The following is an 18,243-nucleotide window of genomic DNA, read 5'->3' as shown; positions in this document are numbered from 1 at the left end:
GGATTATTGTGTATGCTGTGAAATCTCATCTGTTATTGGAAAAAAGAAAAATCCCCTAAATGCCACCTAAAATTATTGTCAGACTGTTAGGAAACAAAAAACAAAAACGTTTCAAAGTCAACTTTAAGCGTAAGACACTTTTAGTTCCCCATTTGATAAAGCAGAAGAGACACTGAGGGAAACTCTGATTCCCACCTTCGGTTTCTGACAGGACGCTCAGGTAGCTCACTTCTGTTTTCTACTTTCATTAATTGAGGGATTTGTCGCCCTCTCCCCCTGAAAGAGATAAGTAAGAAAACAAATTCCACCTTAATGAAACTTCCGTCTCTCTCTTCGCTTTCACACACTCAGGTGTCTACGAGAGGCCGCCAGAACAAGAAGACAAATTCTTTAATATCCTGTAACCGCAAAGCTCTGAACTTACCTGATAATGTTCCAGCAGTTCACCTGCAGTTTACTGAGTACTACTTTCCTGACAGCTCCTCTTTGCCAGGTACGTTTAGGCTCTTATACACTGTGTTCTTTGTTTTATTTAGTTGTTTTTAACGTGCGTGATTAAATCTTCTAGATTCTGCTGCAAAGTTTTGTTTTGTAAATAATCTGTGTGCACAATTATTAGGCAAGTGAATATTTTCACCATATCATTTTTAGGCATATTTTCAAACTCCAAACTGGATAAACTTGAATGATTATTGGATTTTAAGGATAGCAGGCTATGTGTATCTGTGTGATGAGAGAGGGTGTGGCCTAAGGAGGTCAACACCCTATATCAAGGTCTGCATAATAATTAGGCAACAACATAGGCCAAAAATGTGATTTGACTCTGAAAAGTCAATAATTACCAGTTAATAACCATCTCTCAGATGCAGCACTGTTGAAATTCCTGAGATATTGAATCATGATCACAGAACCATCAACTGTTTGGTTGCAAGAACTGTGTTGAGAAAAAAAAATCATTGAATGATTTGAGAAGAATCAAGTGTGAAGCTACCAGGAACCCATTATCTTCTAGTGCTGTCATATTCCGTAACTGCAGCCTACCTGGAAGTACTCGAAGATGTTCAGTGCTTAGAGACATAGCCAAGGTTAGGAAGGCTGAAACCTGACCACCATTGAACAAGACACATAAGTTGAAATGTCTAGACTGGGCCAAGAAATATGTGAATACAGGTTTTTCAAAGGTTTTATGGACTGATGATAGAGTGACTCTTGACTGAACAGATGGGTGGGTCTGTGACTGAAACAGTAACAAATACAGAGCTCCACTTGAGTCAGACACCATCAGGGTGTAGGTGGGGTACTGGTATGTGCTGGTATTATTAAAGATCCATGATTAGTTGTAACATTAGACTTTATTTGATGAACATATATTTTAACTTTAAAATAAAGACTGTAAAAATACTGTAGGCTGTTTAGTTTTGATAATTTTTAAACTAAAAGTTTAAAAATATATTACATGGATGGGGCCATTTTATTTACACACAAAGCATTCTGGGTAAATGATAACGTGGATAGGTCCTCGGTGTGAGCGAGCTATATCCACCCTGAAGGTTAATCTTGGACAATATCTGACAATCGACTCTTCTAAATGAAACCAGAGAGCGCTGACAGAGAGGAGAAGGTAGAAATGACTCAGCCTGTAACTGAAAATATGGATGGAGGACCTCAGTTTAGCTCGTTTGTCTCGCTAGCACCGAGCTAATACAGATCAGACAGTATAGAGTCGGTGCTAGCACAAAGGCTAACAGGCTAAGCTGAGGTTCTTCTTCCATGAAGCAGCTCTGTTGTCCTCCATCRARATTTTCAGTTBSAGYCTGAGTCATTTCTACCTTCTCCTCTCTGTCAACGCTRTCTGGTTTCATTTAAAAGAGTCGATCATCAGATATTGTCCAAGATTAACCTTCAGGGTGGATATAGCTCGCTCACACCGATGACCTATCATGTCATCATTTACCCAGGATGCTTTGTGTGTTAATAAAATGGCTTCAACAGTGTTAAAATAAATTTTTAAAAATTTACAAAACTAAATGGCCTACAGTATTTTTATGGCTTTATTTTACAGTTAAAATATATATTTATCAAATAAAGTCTAATGTTACAACTAATAGGGGATCTTTTTAAAAATGAGCTGGTTGGACCAACTCCCAACCTAGTGCCAGGTTTTAGAAGACTTCAAGCAGTGGTTCAGTAAGAAGTCTGCATCTTCCAAAAAGACAATGATTTTTTTCCACCGGACAACGCTCCGTCACATCCAAGTACTCCTCTGCATGGTGAGCCAGTAAAGGTGTTCAACATTAAAATCGAATGGCATGGCCTCCTTCCTCCCCTCACCTGAACTAACTGAGAACTTGTGGACAGTTCTCCAAGTAGTTGCTGCTGAACAAAACATTGATCGTCCACATCTCTAGAAACTGACAGAATGAATGGAAGACTTATCACTGTTATTGAAAAGAAGGGTGTCTATTTGGTCACTTTTATTTTAAACGTCAGAAATGTTTATTGGAAAGTTTTGAGTAGTTTATAATTCTCACTTAACCAGATGAAAATAAAAAGGTGAGATGGGAAAATGTGTGTTTTTCATTTAGTTGCATAATAATCTGCACATATATTCTAAGTAAGCCCAAACCTCACTTTTACTTTCTTAAACAATCTCGTTTGAGGTTTATTAACATTTTGGATGAACCAAGAGCACTGTAGTTTTTGATTAATAAGAATATTTCCCAAAAATAAGACTTGCCTAATTGTGCACACAGTGTATGTTGTTGACTCTGTAATCTGGTAAGTTTGTTACCAATTAAGATGGCTAACAGCAGCGAAACTTGAGTTTTTGCATTTATTGCTTAATATTTAGTCTGTAATATTTAAGAACATATTATAATATTTATTGTATGATTTCTGATTGTATTCTACTGTTTTCTTCCTCCCAGCACCTACTTCCAAACTGTATGCTCAGCTAAACGGCCTCCAGCTCTGTGTGGACCCAGTCAGCATGCTGTGGATCAACCTGTTTTCCAGGGGTCTTCTGCACACCCTGGACCAGGTCAAAGCTTTCTACCATTTGCAGGACAGCAGTAAGGCTGATGAGCACATGGACGTCCGCCTGGATGCTGCTCAACTTAAGGTAAACACTGGACTGTGGTGCTTTTGTAGCTTTTTCTCTTTCACCTTTAGTTGTACACAATTAAGGTGATGTTTTTCCCTCCCAGCTGATAATTCCTCTAGATTCATCCATACTGGACCATCCAGAGCGTCCTCAGTCCCTCTCCGTTGTCATGCCCCAAATTGTTGTCAGCAACACCCGCCACTGCCCCCACGGCTCCAAAGCGGACCTCAGCAGCACCTGTGAGAAGTTCTCCGGCCGCTCTTTCTTCCAGCCCACGCCTCCTTGCCCCTACCCCAGAGACCTGAGCGCCTTCCACCCCCTCCCTTCCTGTTTCCTCCGGCACGCTCAAGAAGCAGAAGCCCAGCCTCTGGACAGGAGGCAGCTGCGCTCCCAGGACGTCTGGTCTCTCAGCCTGTCCCGTGTCACGCTGGGTTTCGATGGAGCACGGCGATTCCCCAAAGGCAAAACCCAACCTTTCATCGAGCCCTTTGCCATGTCCGTGTGGATGTGTCAACCACCCGCTGCCGTCAAAGGTCAATCACCTTCTAGTTCCCCTTCTAGTCCCAACGGAGACCACGTAAATTCTTCAGAGCAGGGTGCTCGTCAGCACCAAGATTTGTTTGCCTCTTTTCATTTCCTGGCTCACACAATCACTCCGCTGAGGATGTGGCTCAATCACTACCAGTACGTCGCCCTGCTGAGGATGAAGGACGCCATGGCCCGGCTGGGGGCCGAGCTGAGCCGGGACGTACGAGGCGTTAAACAGATTCGTGGCCAGAAGACAAATCCCCCTACAGTGTGTTTTTCTCTGTTGGTGGACTCGGTGAAACTGGGTCTCCTTTTGCCACCAGCTTCCTCTGAGCCGGAAGAAGAAGTCCCCCACTCTCCAGAAACGGACAGCCCCAGCATGACGGACTCTGACTTTTCTCCCACTCATCTTCCGGTCGACGTCCCAGAGGACAGCGGGTTAACAAACGGTGTGTCATCCATTGCAGCAGCGGTCATTGTATTCACTCGGGACGAACACGACGGTGTGGTGGAGGAGGCGTTTGAGGCCATGGAGGAGGTGGTGGAGGTCAGCGGGCTCACAGCGAAGGAGGAGCCCGCCGGTCTCTCGCCTCCCCTTTCCCCTGGACCCTCCCCGGTCATGTCCCGCGAGCCGTCCACCTTCAGCCTGGAGGGAGAGCTTTCGAGCGCAATTAACGTCACCAAGGACGTGACCAAAGACGCCATCAGTGCCTCGCTGGACCTGACCAAAGGGGCGTTTTCCATAACGAAAGACGCCTTCAGCATGCTGAGTCGTGGTTCAGGCATGAGCAAGCTGTTCAGCGCTCCAACGAGGCAAGTGTCCCCTTGCTGGGCATCTGCTGTGTGTTTGTGTTGTCTGAAGCCCATACTGTGCACCACATGGTGCCACTGAGTGCTTCCTAATGAGTGTGTGAGTGTTTGTGTGTGTGTGCTCATAGGGAGCAGATTCCACGCTCAGAAGAATCCCCCCCCTCGTCACGCCTCCAGTCCTTGAAGCAGTCCAACTCTCAGACGTCCTTCGACAGCGCTATTTTGGACGGCAGCTTGCCGGATGACAATCTGTCTGTCGATAGTGATTTCAGCGACAACTTTGTTGTTCTCGTGGACTCAGGTGTTTAAAAACGGCCGAGTTCTCTTTAAAAAGTTCTCCAAGCTGCACAAGTGAGATTGATTTCAAGTGTTTTATCATGTTTTCAGAATCAGGCGTGGAGTCCGTGCGCCCCAACAACACGCCTGCAGGCAGCCAAAGCAGCCCAGCCCCGGGGACGGAGAGACGCTCATCGGCCGATCTGAGCAGTTCCCTGTCCCAAAGTATAGAGGACATATCCCAGGACATGGTGAGCTACTGTGTCCAATAATCCACAAACCCTTTAAAGTGTCACTTTAAATCTTTATGTTCAGTAGTTTAAATCTGATGCTCTGTCAGTCTTCAGTGTTGCTGTTAGTCCTGAGTGGTACAGCTTGCACCATGGAGGTCCGAGGAGAAGACCAGGTTGTGGCTGTCCAAGCACTGAATCTGACCCCTGTACAGTTGGGCAACGTCAGGCAGTCAGATGTTCTGGCTGGTCTTGTACAAGGTAACCTGGGTTATTACCTTCACCTTTGACGTTAGTTTCAGATGTTTATTAACTCATTGAAAAAGAGGTTCAAACGGCAAGATCATTGTTCTGATATTTGGTCCAGTTTTGCCCTAAGCTTATGGACGCTCCGATGATGGCTCTAAAGATAATCTTAGAGATATTCCTGTCGTGTTTGGAGTGTTAAGAGTGATATAGTTGGCTTAGAAGGATGTTGGGACCTTTTCCGATCTCAAATCAGGATATTCAACGTGTTGGATTGTCTTGACCCGATATCCCAGGATATGTGGTGTTCCTCTGTTGAATGTGACATGTAGCCAATCAAAAACTGGTTGAAGGGTGAGTGAAGCCAAAACAACTGGCATGGAGACAACTTTTTGTTTTCTTTTTTCTCTGTTAAAGATAGTCCACAAACTATCACTGTCGACCGTGTTTATTTCCTCTGAACGTTTGATCTTGAGAGGTCTCGCAAAATTTCCCGTCTGACATCTGAATGTTTGTGAGTGAAATCTGTTGGTTTGTTGTGTGTTGTGAGTGTGTGGCTGTACACCACACACTGTAGAACCAAACCTGTTAAATCTATGATTTTTTTATTGTCATGTGCAGGGACTCAGTCTTTGAAAATCAGCTGACAATTTGAAAATCTTGCCGTGTGAACCAAACATGATGTGTTTTAAACAAGCCTCATGCCCAAACGTAATAAAAAAAGCCCTCTGAAAATCAGCTACTACAACTTTTCTTAAAAAAATATTTCTATTTTTTTTGTCATATTATTCATTTTCTCCTGGTTTTTAATAAATTTACATGTTTAATTTTGAGCCCTAGTGAATTAATCAGTGTGAATGATAAAGTGATTTGGAGTCTGTAGGGACTTGATAAAATGTTATATAAGTTCAAGCCATTTATTATTACTATTTAATGGAAATCCTCAATAAGTTCAAGCTTTCAAAAAATAATTGAAATTATATGTTGTTTTACCATTCCACACTGGAAAATCATGAGTTATTATCTCTTTAATTATGGTACTATAACTATGTAATTAATCAGAGAGGGAGCAGGGTGTGGCGTCAGTTTTAACATCTCGTTCTCTGGGTTCTTGCAGCTGCAGGAGAACCGGCCCAGAAGCAGGACTGCCAGCGCAGCGGCAACTCTCCTGTCTTTCTCATGCGAGCAGAAACGGGTCCAGCTGCAGCTCAGCGCTCTGCTCTGGCTGAGTCCTCTGGCTTTCTGGACGTTCGACTTCAGAACTGTAAGGCAGAGCTGTTGGCCTCAACGGTGACTAACATCGGCCCCTTCCTGGAAGACGAATTCAGCGTCGACGGTCAGCCACTGAGGTTACACCTGCACAACGTCACCGTCGTTATCAAGGCAGGCCATCCTGATGATGTCATCTTTTGAGCCCCTATGGCCACCTACTAATTCTAACAAATTAGTTTCACGTCCTTTTTTTCGTCTTTTTTAGGATGATGGCCCCAAAATCTACCCCACAGCTCCACAACCTGTTCCAGCTAAGTTCATTATTGATCAGCTTCTGCTTGAGCGAAGTGATGATGGCATGATGAGAGTCAAAGGTGAGCTAGATGACAATCTTTTTTTTTTTTTTTAACGAATCAACAAACAGTTGGTTTAAACTGTAGAGATTACCTCCAACATAACTTCTCATATTTAACCTAATTAATATCGACTAATATTAATATAGTTAATATACGAGGAAACGGGTTCTTTTCGATTTTAAATACTAATAATAATAACCATCACCTTTATTATGACCAAGACTTTGACAATGAGTATCGTAGTCAATAAAGTTTATCTAAAAATAAATGATATTTATTTTACAAAACAATTATTTACATACAAACTCATTGGAAGATGGATAAGGGTTTTACATAAGTTTAAATCAACCATTAACTCTTAAAAAGGGTTAAATCTCGTTAATTTGACAACTTATATGACACAARAAGGTTCTTTGATGTTAAATAAACCTAATTGAGGCAAATTCTTAGTAAGAGTGAAGTAAAAGTTAAGTTTAGGTAGAAAAGTGGTTATTATGGGGAGTGAACTAGATTTTATCTTATTAATACTGTAAAAAGCCAGAAGGATGGAGCGATCCTTAATGACACAGCCAGGACTCCCGACACTTTGTAATCAACGTTCAGCTTTTACCTTTTCAGACGTCAGTCAGGTAAGCTTAGAAGGTGTCCAGGTTTCAGACCTCTGAGTCCGCTTAGGACCGTCAGCACTGCTCCGGACTCAGCTTCAGGAAGTTGATTATCTGGGTCGGTCCGGTTTCGTGTCAATCTGACACTCCGTCGTTTGGCTTCTCCAGATTAAAACAAAAGCGTCTCTCTGTAGTCCTCAACTTCAAAGAGAGGTGCTGGGCGCCCACGACTGGCGTCGTCGTTAGGCTAGTGGGAAGATTTAGCTCTTTGGCTCATGAGCTAAAATCCTCACCACAAATGTTCTGCTCTCTGCTGGAGAGACCAGACCAGGCAGTCCTTGGTCTGACCCGCGCCAGACTCCAGTCGAACTGCTGTTGTCGACCAAGACAAAAAGACTACCGGACTGTCGTCCGTGTTAGTATAGAAAAGTAAGAGAAAGGAGGTAGAGAGAGAGCCTCTCGGTCGACCTTGGTTGTTAACAGGTGTGAACCAGAACGTTATAGGAGAGTAGAAAGTTCTCATGGGAACGTTTGCCTCGTAGACAAAACAAACCCTGTTTTGCATGCTCAAAGTTGCTGCTGTTAACCCAGGACTTTTAGTGAAACTTCTCACATCAACCTCTGTTCTACATAACTAGAAAATCATACACTTTTATAGTGAATCAAAAATAGAAAAACATAATCACCTTATATTCAAATAATGGTTGATTAACATACACAAAATAAACATTAAAATGATATCTTTTGTGACTTTCTTTCTTTTCTCTGGTTATAGTGAGAAGAACATAAGTTGTCATTCAGTTAAGCATATAACTTTAACTTTAAAATGATAACTTTAATTAAGAAATAACTTTTGCTTAAGTAAAATATGTAAAGTCAAAACATATAAAGAACATTACTATTTTGTTTATTATCTTGATTATAGAGAATAAAATGAAATAAAATGTCCCTTAATTGTTTAAGAAAACATGTTATGACCATAAAAATGAATAGAGTTCTGTTCTTTAAAGGAGGCCTTCCGTGGTCAAGTTCAAAGGCAGGTGGAACGTTTATTCCACCCAGGGTGACCACTACAAAACCTTAAAACCAAAACAATCCCAGCTTTACAGAAAGTTGAACAGAAGGGGCTCACAATCATTTTCTTTCTGATTGCAGCTGAAAGCACGGACACTAAACCTGTGGTGGACTTTACAACTCGGGCTGACTCCAACAACTTCACCTCTGTTCAGCACCAGACTGAGGTATAAAGAAATACCATATCTGATTTAGCTCTAGTGATGATTTATAAAGTTATTCGGTGTTTATTTCTATTTAAAATTAGCACAAAAATTAAGGAAATTTGATAAAAAGTAAAAGGAGTAGAAATATATCTGAAGAAAAGAAAGTTATAGAAACAAAATAAAAGTTTAAAATAGCTGAAGAATAGCAGGTCAGAATGATGGCTTAAAAAGCAGAAACGAGCTCAAATCAGCAAAACAGCAGCCGAAGGAAGCTAAAATTAGCATAAAGGAGTTTAAAAAAGCAGAACCAGAACAAATTGTAAAGTGCAGTAAAGATTTTGAAGGGTTTTAAGGATGCTGAAGCTCCATTCATTTTTATTGAGGAAAAAATATGGATGAAAAAGATAAATATCTCCAAAAGTATAAATGACTGAAGTGCCAAAAGCCATAGCCAGAATGTCCTGAAGGAGCCGAACATTTTGTTATATGAATTGTTGAAAAGGCACAAAAATTTCAGAAATGGATACGAGCTGAAAAAGGTACGGGAGAAAAAAAAGATTAAACTAAAAGGAGCTGAATGTTGATATTTATGCATTGATGGTTGCTCAGAATAATCTGCAGAACAACAAAGGTTTCTGCAGATGTGCAAGCAGTCGAGTTATTCAGCCCCGTAAACAATTTGCAGAATTTCAGGACCGTATCTCAGAATCGGACTGAGCTGCGGCAGTTTGTGTCGTGTCGAAGAACGAAACCAAAACGTCTCAAAACGTTAACGAGGCTCCGCCCAGAACGAGTCACAGATTGTTGCTGAAACATTAAACATATTTTTTTAAAAAAAGTTCAACAAAATTTCTGTCAAACCAGCCTGTGGAGCTGCATTTTCAACTCCTGCACAGCTGAAATTTTGATGTCCCATTATAAAACACACCACTGATGAATATTAATTCAGAAAAACTCTTTATTTAATCTAATTCTAGGAAAAGAGTAATGGATGTAATCCAGAGGTTTAAACACTGTTCTAGAGGGCTTATTGCTTCTGAGTTAAAGTCACTATTTTATTTTTCAGGTGATAGATCAGCAGTGATAAACACAACTAATTACCAGTAAACAAAAGCAGAGGTGTGTGTCAGAGTACACAGGATTGTGTAACAGTGTTGTAACAACACCTACTTGTGATTGACTTCATTAAAAAGCCATGCGGTCTTTAGTGCCAAGGTGTCACCTGTCACTAACCAATCCCATAATCCTGTCTTTGCAGAGACGAACAGAGGAGTCGGAGCTCTGCCAGACCCAGGCTGCGCTGTCTCAGGCCCTCAGAGACCAAGAGCGCCTCCTTCTGGAGGTCAGGAGGTACAACCCCACCTTCACACTCTGATCCTTCGAATCAGCTCACCTCAGTCAAGAGAATTCAGAAAAACGCACAGAAGAAAGTGGACGATGGATCCAAATCATGGCTTCGGATCACTTTCAGCTTGTTCACTAAATTCATACGGTTCGTACGAAAAAAAAACCTCCCTAAGGGGAACTCTGAAATAACATTTAGGTACAAAAATGGTACTATTTTTCTTTTTTATCAAACACTCTGATATTCCTCACTGCTGTGCTAAACTATAAAAAAAACGACTATTATTTTTAATTTTATTTGGTTGAGATCAGTGTGGGCTGTAATGTCATTGTGTGGTTTCACTGTAAAAAAATCACAGCATGCAAAACCATGAAGCTTTAATTCTTTCCACTTGTGTTACGGACATTTTGCACAGACACTGCCAGACAGCTGCTCAGCCACCAACCACTTCTGTGACAGAGCATGCCTAGTGAACCGTGCTAACTAAATTACAACTGTAGCACTTTTTTTTCTTTTAGCGGCAGCACAGCTTGACTTATTGGTAGTTTACTTTTGTGTGGAAGGTTAAGTTTACGTTTTGAAGTATAGTTGGGTAATATTGTTTTGTAAGAAGTGGAAGAGGAAAAAAAGCACTTTTTAATTTAAAGGGAACCCTGTTAGAAGCATTAGACATTATTTGATAAACATTTACTTCAACTGCCAAACAGCCTCAACATCAGCTTAGTTAGTTTTCATGTTAGCGCCTGAGCTAATACATACACATATGGTGATATAGCTTTAGCCATATGTGTGTATATATATATATATAGCTCTCCTTCCATGAAGCAGCTCTGTCCACCATCATACAGTATTTCTACAGGTTTTGTGTTACAGTTGAAGTAAATGTTTATGAAATGTCTAATGTTGCATGTAGTCTGGGTTTCCTTTAAGACCTCTACATTTTATTGTTTTATCAGCAGGTGGACTTTATCAAGTTCTCATTGTTTTGTTTTTTTTTTTTGTTTGTTTTTTAAAAAGCTTGTTGGATTATTTTCCAGTGTTTTGTTGTTCTAAGACTTGCGAAACGGTCATGTTTCTTTCGTACTGTGAAATCTGTCGTGTGGGCCAACGTCCACTGAAGACAACACTTCCTACAGTCTGTCCCCTCCGCTCTGGAGACGTAACTTCAAGGGTCAGACCATCTTCCAGGAGTCTTGTCGAAACGGCGTCTGTAGCTCGCCAAAAGACAACTCATGAGGTCGATCAGCTCAGACACATTTGTTTTTATTTGTGTGTATTTATTTGGATTAATTTGTGTTTACTGGATCCGATGCACAGCCACACTGAAGCCATGGCAGTCAAAGAAAGTATTATTTAAAGACTGTGATCTATCAAACAAAAAATAACTAGAAAACAATGTTTTAGTTGCTAAATTTAACAAACTTTTATTGAAGAAACAAATCTGCAGTGTGATGTTGAATCAGGTTATTTTTAGTAAAAGTGTTTTTTTTATCATTTAACTTGTTATAAACTAACAGGGTTTTACTTATATCATTTGAGCTGTTTTTAACAGTGTAAAGGTACGTTGGAGACACCTGGTGGCAGAGATTTGTCACTACTGGTCCCCGTTAAATGATCTGATCAGTTTGATGTTGCTGCGCTGCAGGCTAAAAAAACAAAAACAAACAAAACCTGTTTACATTCTTTCAGAGGAATGTTGCCCGTTAAGCAATAGGAAAACATTTTACTTGAAACATATCGTTCAAATTAAACGCTACTTTTTATGTGGAACTTCATGTGTGTCGTTTGTCAGATTCCCTCGGCTGCATGCAGACTTTAAACGTGTATCTGTGTATCTTTTTCTTCTTAGCTGTTGCTCTCTGTTTCTGCATGGCCTTAATAAAACAACAGTGTGATGGTATGAAACTACATGTAGCCCTGAAAGGTTTCCCTCTGCTTCCTTCCTCTCTGTCAGGACTTAAAGTAGCATCTCTGTTCCTCTGACAAACTGGTGCTTTGCGTTTAGAATTTCCTCATAACCTGTTACGCTGGACTTCCTTTGCACTCGAAGGCAAGGTCGACCGTTTCCACAACAGCTCGCAGCCTCTGAGCCGCGCAGGGAGATGAGCAGAGGCTCCACATGCATGTGCTGAAGTGATTTATTTTATTTCTACCGATGCCTCGTAGACGACTTTGCACTTGTTTTAATGTTGATCACTTTAAAGGAACACAGAGGAGAAAAACTGGACAGTATTGTTTTTTTTTTTTTTTTTTGGTCTGTTGTGTAACATTAAATTTTGTATGGTTTTCATCACTTCATTAAAACTAATGTAAAACTGGTTCTGTGAACCAAAGCTTAAGTCAGAGAGGAAATAAAATGTTAAAACATGTTTTGGCTGTGGTGTTATTTTTATTGCTGTTATTGCCTCATAAGTTATTTCCTTATAAACCTTGTAACAAACTGAAGGCCGGCGGGCCAAAACTGGCCCTCGATTACATTTGAACCGGCCCCAAGGGTAAATGGGAAATAGTTATTTTAATTAGTGCATTATTCTCATGACAGCTGAACAACTTTGAAGCTGAGAAAATTAAGTTAGAATTTTTTAGTCATCTTTAATTTTGGTGTGGAAAGAGCAAAATTCAACCTTTTACAGGTTCATGCAGGATTTTAAAAAGTCTAAAAATGTCTCAAATTTGAAAATCAAAATTCTAGGCCTAAAAAAGTCTTAAAAACACCCAGATTTTAATCCAAGCTCTTAAATTTAATTTTGTCAAGTCTTAATTGTTTACTTTCATTCATTCCAGAGAAGCGTTTGCTGCATAAACAGATTTAAGTGCCGTAATCAGAGGCTGAAGTGCTAAGTTTGCTACCGGTCTTAGTACGTGATTGAACTACAAATCCTGTGATAAATGCAGGTAAAAAACGGCACCGTTTATATTTTAGACCTTTTAGCAAGTACAGCCCCCTGCATACGACAACTTGTTCACCCACTCAAAAAACTAAGAAATTCAGTCATGTCCACTGCTTGTTGTTTGAACATGGGAAAGTGTGTTTCCAATAAGACTTGGCTTCATCTCAGTGATTTTTGCACTCTGTTGGAAGCGGTCCACAGCAGTCGATATGAAGGTCTCATAGATATTACCGTTTCATTAACGTGATGACAATAAAAAAAATTATGTTAAAATTTCTGGGACCATTTGAATGCTTGTTTATGCATCGGTTTGGTCTTAAATGTCAGTTATAATAGTCTTAAAAAGGTCTTAAATTTAACTTACTGAAACCTGCATGAACCCTGCTTTTATCTTTTGCCATATTCTTTTATTTTAACATTAAATAACTGGACTTTTTGTGAGGGTTACCTGATTTGCTGTATTATGATAAAATGTAATCTAAGATATAATCAATGAAAATGTTAAATAGGTGTAACAAAATAAGAGTCTAATTTTAATATTAATATTTATTTACCTATTAGGTTGTACAGCGGGTAAAATAAGTATTGAACACGTCACCATTTTTCTCAGTAAATATAGTACTAGAGGTGCTAATGACATGAAATTTTCACCAGATGTCGGTAACAACCCAAGTGATCCATACATACAAAGAAATCAAACCATAAATGTCCAGAAATGAAGTTATTTGTAATAATGTGGAATGGCACAGGGAAAAAGTATTGAACACATGAAGAAAAGGAGGTGTAAAAAGGCATGGAAAGCCAAGACACCAGCTGAACTCTCTCAGTAATTAGAAAGCAAGCCTGCCCCTTGTCAGTGCAAGTTAATATCAGCTGGTTCAGTCCCATATGATGACCAGGTATCACACAAGAACCATCTGATGATGGGTAAAAGTAAAGAGCTCTCTCAAGACCTTCACAACCTTATTGTTGCAAAGCATAATGATGGCATCGGTTACAGAAGAATGTCTAAACTTCTGAAGGTTCCAGTGAGCACTGTTGGGGCCATAATTCAGAAGTGGAAAGAACATTATTTCACCATAAACCGATCACGACCAGGTGCTCCTCACAAGATTTCTGACAGAGGAGTGAAAAGAATTATCAGAAGAGTTGTCCAAGAGCCAAGGACCACTTGTGGAGAGCTTCAGACAGACCTGGAATTAGCAGGTACGTTTGTTTCAAAGAAAACAATAAGTAATGCACTGAACCACCATGGCCTGTATGCACGCTCACCACACAAGACTCCACTGCTGAAGAAACAGCATGTTGAAGCTCCTTTAAAGTTTGCTGCACAACATTTAAACAAGCCTGTGTAATACTGGGAGAATATAGTCTGGTCAGATGAGACCAACACTGAACTGTTTGGATGCCAGAATACACATCATGTTTGGAGGTCAAATGGCACTGCACATCAGCCCAAAAACACCATACCAACAGTGAGGTTTGGAGGTGGGAACATCATGGTGTGGGGCTGTTTTTCAGCATATGGTACTGGCAAACTTCAAATAATTGAAGGAAGGATGAGTGGAAAAATGTACAGAGACATTCTTGATAAAAATCTGCTTCCATCTACCAGGATGATGAAGATGAAKCGTGGCTGGACATTTCAGCAAGACAATGAGCCCAAACACAAAGCCAAGGAAACTCTCAGCTGGTTTCAGAGAGAGAAACTAAAGCTGCTGGAATGGCCCAGCCAATCACCTGACCTGAATCCAACAGAAAATCTATGGAAAGAACTAAAGATCAGAGTTCATAGAAGAGGTCCACGAAACCTTCAAGATTTGAAGACTGTTTGTGGAAGAATGGGCCAAAATCACACCTGAGCAATGCATGCCACTAGTTTCTCCATACAGGAGGCATCTTGAAGCTGTCATTGACAACAAAGGCTTTTGTACAAAGTATTAGATAAATTTCAGGAAGTGTGTTCAATACTTTTTCCCTCTGCCATTCCACATTATTACAAATAACTTCATTTCTGGACATTTATGGTTTGATTTCTTTGTATGTATGGATCACTTGGGTTGTTACCAACATCTGGTGAAAATTACATGTCATTAGCACCTCTAGCAATATATTTACTGAGAAAAATGGTGACGTGTTCAATACTTATTTTACCCGCTGTATATGTTCTAAATGCTACATTAAACACAATTTAGATGTTCATTTATATTTCTGTAAGGATTATTTATAACATTTGTCGTACGTATTGACAGAAATCGACCCTTGATTTGGACTAAGTTTTGAATTTTCCCCTTGTATAACTGAGTTTATTTTATTTTCAAAAAAGATTTTAGTAATAAATCTGCCGATTATATTACGATAAGAAATGCATCTAACAAGCTAAATGAGGCACAATCTTTAAACATTTAATGATAAAACTTGTATTTACATTTTATTAGATCGAGTCCTTAACCGTCCACTTTCTGGCTTTACATCACAGTTCAACTGTTAAAAAAAAAAACAGTCAGAAATTGAACTGTATGGGTTGTTGGGACACAGAAGAGCTGATTGATGTGAGGGTTTCCACGTGTGGATCAGGATCTTCTGCTCTGTCTCAGTGAAACACCATGTGTTTGTACTTGGTGTTAGGAATCCGATCTCTGCTCTTCAGCCTCCTCACTGCCTCCCTCATGTGCTTGGGCTGAAGAGGAGGTGTGTCTCCCCACTTCTCACAAACATCCAAGGCTATAAGAAGGGGGGTGAAAAAGCAATGATTATCATTTACTTTGTATTTTCATTTTTTCATCTGAATGGTTTGTTTTGTAAATCTCTCTTTTTACCTTCCTCAACTATTTCCCCAACAAAAACCTTGGCGATACCAGACATGGCAATAACCACATTTTGAGACACCGATGAGCCTGTTATAGACTGGATCAGCTAGAAAAAAAAAAGGTACATAAACAAACATCCGATACTCCAGTTTTGAGGATTTAATAAAGAAAACGTTAGTTTTTATAAAGAGCTCACCCTCTTAATAGCAGCTTTTGGGAAGGCAGAGCGTCGGTACATCTCGTAACGATTCAGCTGCTCTTCTGAGAAGGACGACACCAAAACTCTGAGGAAAACGTGGGATGATGGCGAAGATTTAGACATTAACCTGGATGGAGATTTTAAACAACACATGTCTGCGGAATGAAAAAATGATCGTCTTACTGCATCTTCTGTATCTCATCTTCGTCGACTTTGTGGCGCTTCTCCTTCTTCTTCTCTGGCTCCACCTTCAGTCTTTTCGCAGAAGGCTGACCAGAGGTTCCCTCCTCTTCATCATCTCCTGTTGCTGCTTCCTTTACAGCAGAAAATATCTCTTTAGGGCTGCTATAAATGAGATTCATACAACCATTCAAATGTAAAATGTTTCTATTTCGGACATTTCACTGTTTTTATTTGATTTAAGACCAGATTTGTACACAAGATCTGCAACAACCTTTGCTTCGAAACGGAATATTTCCAAGAAATAGTAAGACCAAGAAAAATATTTTTTTAATTCAAAAGCTTTGTTTATTTTAAACATTTTAATACTAATACATATACAGTATATGATAACATCTGTATATGTGGCTTGTTAATTTGGAAAAACAAATACATCTAATACTAAAGTATTCTCTTCCTCTTTATAAACACTTATTTAAAGCTGTTTCAAAATTATTTGAAATCTATGAAAACTAAAAATAATAAAAATAAATGGCATTTTATATTCAGATGAAATATTCAGACAAGTTGTTCATTGTAGACCAGTGGTGGTTCATTTTACCTACTTATTTATTTTTGGAGGACAGAAGATATGCATTTAAAAGGCAAGAATTACACAAAGTATTTCCATTACTTTGTACCTTTTTAGATATTCATGTAGCATGTCAGAGACTGACAAATTATTCATTAGCTTAGAAATACAACTTCTACATTCCAGGTTTTTAGTATCATCGATTGCAGCAGCATTTTTTTTTCCTGCAAGACCTTTTCTTTCACATGATGCAGCTAAATCAAGCTCAGATGTGGTCATGCATCTGCATACAAATATGTGAAAATAAGGTCACGATCTTGTTAATCTGTCTACATTTCTGTGATTTCCAATCACAAAACAACTAAAGCGGGGCTCCCATTTACAACTGATCGTCATAAACTGCAAATACTAACGCTTTCTCTCTTGCTCCTTTCATAAATACATGACTAAATGTATCATTCTGAGTCTTTTACTGTTTCTGTGCTACTTTGAGTTAGAATGAAGTCAACTCACAGGAGCTGCTTTAGGCTGATCTTGCGCGGTCGACTCTTTACTTTCTTCTGCAGATTTTTCAGGCTCTGATGGGTTTTCAGGTTGTTCTGTCTTGACATGATGCTCCTCGTCAACAGAAGTCGTCTTCTCCTCGGTTTTTATCCTTGCAGGGTCTGCCATCGGCCTGACTCTAAACTGAGCAGACAGTCAGCGGTGCTCTGTTAGGTCTAAGAGGAAATATCAAGCTAGCAGCAACTAGATAATATGCTGGCTTTTCCTGTATGTTTCCCCTAATTCTTACAGGTGAAATGCTCCGACTGAAAACTTTGTTTCTTTTAGTATAAATTCTGGAATAAATCGTGAACAGAAATAAAAAAATACGTACCCTTGCTGCCAGCTAGCAAGCAACAACGAAGGAGTTTTCAAGCTAACACTCTACGTAACGTGGTTAGCTTAAAACTGATGACGGAGTCGTACTCATGATACGTTTAAATGTGATTTAAAACACAAAACAAGAGAAATTTACGCGAATACAGCCACTTTCACTTCTGTAAATATCAACTGTGACAGCAAACAAAGCTAGCTGGGCTTACATCCTTCTTCTTTTAATGCCGCTTCAAAATGTTTGGTGCGTCACCGCCACCTACTGGACTGGAGTGAGTATAACACGTTGTAACAAATGAATTGTATTTAATTAGCAGGTCTCCCATCTCTTTGTACTAAATAAATAAGTTCAAAAGCTTGATTTGATCACACAGCTGATCACAAATACACCCCCAACCAATAACATGTTTCCTGGAATATGTACTTTGCTGTCCTTTTTTTAAAAACCATGTCAGATTTATTCCTGTGTGACAAAACATGAGTATTATTAATTTTGCACTTCTGTATGTTTAAGTGCATATGTATAAATTTATATATGTATATGGGTATGGTTTTCAGCAAGGCTATAGTCATTATAATTATATAGATGTGCATTTATTTGCTGTGGTTTTGCTTTCTTTGTTTTTGTAGGTGTGGAGCCAAGAAGTCGGGTGTGCTGTCTTGTGTTTTCTCAACATATATTTCACATATCTTCTAATCTCTCTTTCACTCTTTCTCATTACATTTCACTTTTTTCTTTCTCTTTCTTCTATTAAAAAAACCACTGATGATGAAGAAGCTAAGAT

At 39.5% G+C, this 18,243-nt stretch overlaps 2 protein-coding genes across 3 annotated transcripts in view; one reads left to right on the top strand and one right to left on the bottom strand.

Annotated features, from left to right (window-relative positions):
• Positions 1 to 12,300, top strand: part of bltp3a (bridge-like lipid transfer protein family member 3A) — a gene marked incomplete at its 5' end in the record, with an annotated part of 26,176 nt that extends 13,876 nt beyond the window's left edge. Inside the window, 10 exon segments of the mRNA XM_014033002.1 lie at positions 352 to 493; positions 2,928 to 3,121; positions 3,207 to 4,444; positions 4,570 to 4,742; positions 4,829 to 4,968; positions 5,058 to 5,208; positions 6,311 to 6,576; positions 6,671 to 6,779; positions 8,522 to 8,607; positions 9,845 to 12,300. Of these exon segments, the coding sequence (XP_013888456.1) occupies positions 352 to 493; positions 2,928 to 3,121; positions 3,207 to 4,444; positions 4,570 to 4,742; positions 4,829 to 4,968; positions 5,058 to 5,208; positions 6,311 to 6,576; positions 6,671 to 6,779; positions 8,522 to 8,607; positions 9,845 to 9,961 (2,616 nt within the window). The 3' untranslated portion in view covers positions 9,962 to 12,300.
• Positions 12,301 to 15,206: 2,906 nt separating this feature from the next.
• taf11 (TAF11 RNA polymerase II, TATA box binding protein (TBP)-associated factor) lies at positions 15,207 to 17,688 on the bottom strand. Of its 2 annotated transcripts, none has more exons than XM_014033003.1 (6): positions 17,460 to 17,688; positions 17,096 to 17,269; positions 16,015 to 16,145; positions 15,829 to 15,916; positions 15,642 to 15,738; positions 15,207 to 15,546 (listed from the first exon to the last, which is right to left on the bottom strand). In XM_014033003.1, exons 2-6 carry the CDS (start codon positions 17,252 to 17,254, stop codon positions 15,416 to 15,418), a joined length of 606 nt encoding a protein of 201 aa, XP_013888457.1. In that variant the 5' UTR covers positions 17,255 to 17,269; positions 17,460 to 17,688; the 3' UTR covers positions 15,207 to 15,415. The 2 variants fall into 2 exon arrangements, with proteins under 2 accessions (XP_013888457.1, XP_013888458.1); XM_014033004.1 differs by having other exon boundaries at positions 17,096 to 17,264.
• Positions 17,689 to 18,243: the final 555 nt, after the last annotated feature.

The sequence above is a fragment of the Austrofundulus limnaeus genome, unplaced genomic scaffold (assembly GCF_001266775.1).
Source record: "Austrofundulus limnaeus strain Quisiro unplaced genomic scaffold, Austrofundulus_limnaeus-1.0 Scaffold1596, whole genome shotgun sequence".
Lineage (NCBI taxonomy): Eukaryota > Metazoa > Chordata > Actinopteri > Cyprinodontiformes > Rivulidae > Austrofundulus > Austrofundulus limnaeus.
This window is presented reverse-complemented; position numbering and strand designations above follow the sequence as displayed.

Bases quoted from the DNA above. Each gene is read 5' to 3' on its own strand.
- taf11 (XM_014033003.1), bottom strand. From the start codon at position 17,254: ATGGCAGACCCTGCAAGGATAAAAACCGAGGAGAAGACGACTTCTGTT. The intron at 15,917-16,014 runs GTAAGACGATCA...CGTTTTCCTCAG, and splicing joins GATGAGATACAGAAGATGCA to AGTTTTGGTGTCGTCCTTCT. The intron at 15,739-15,828 runs GTGAGCTCTTTA...TTTTTTTTCTAG, and splicing joins CAAAAGCTGCTATTAAGAGG to CTGATCCAGTCTATAACAGG.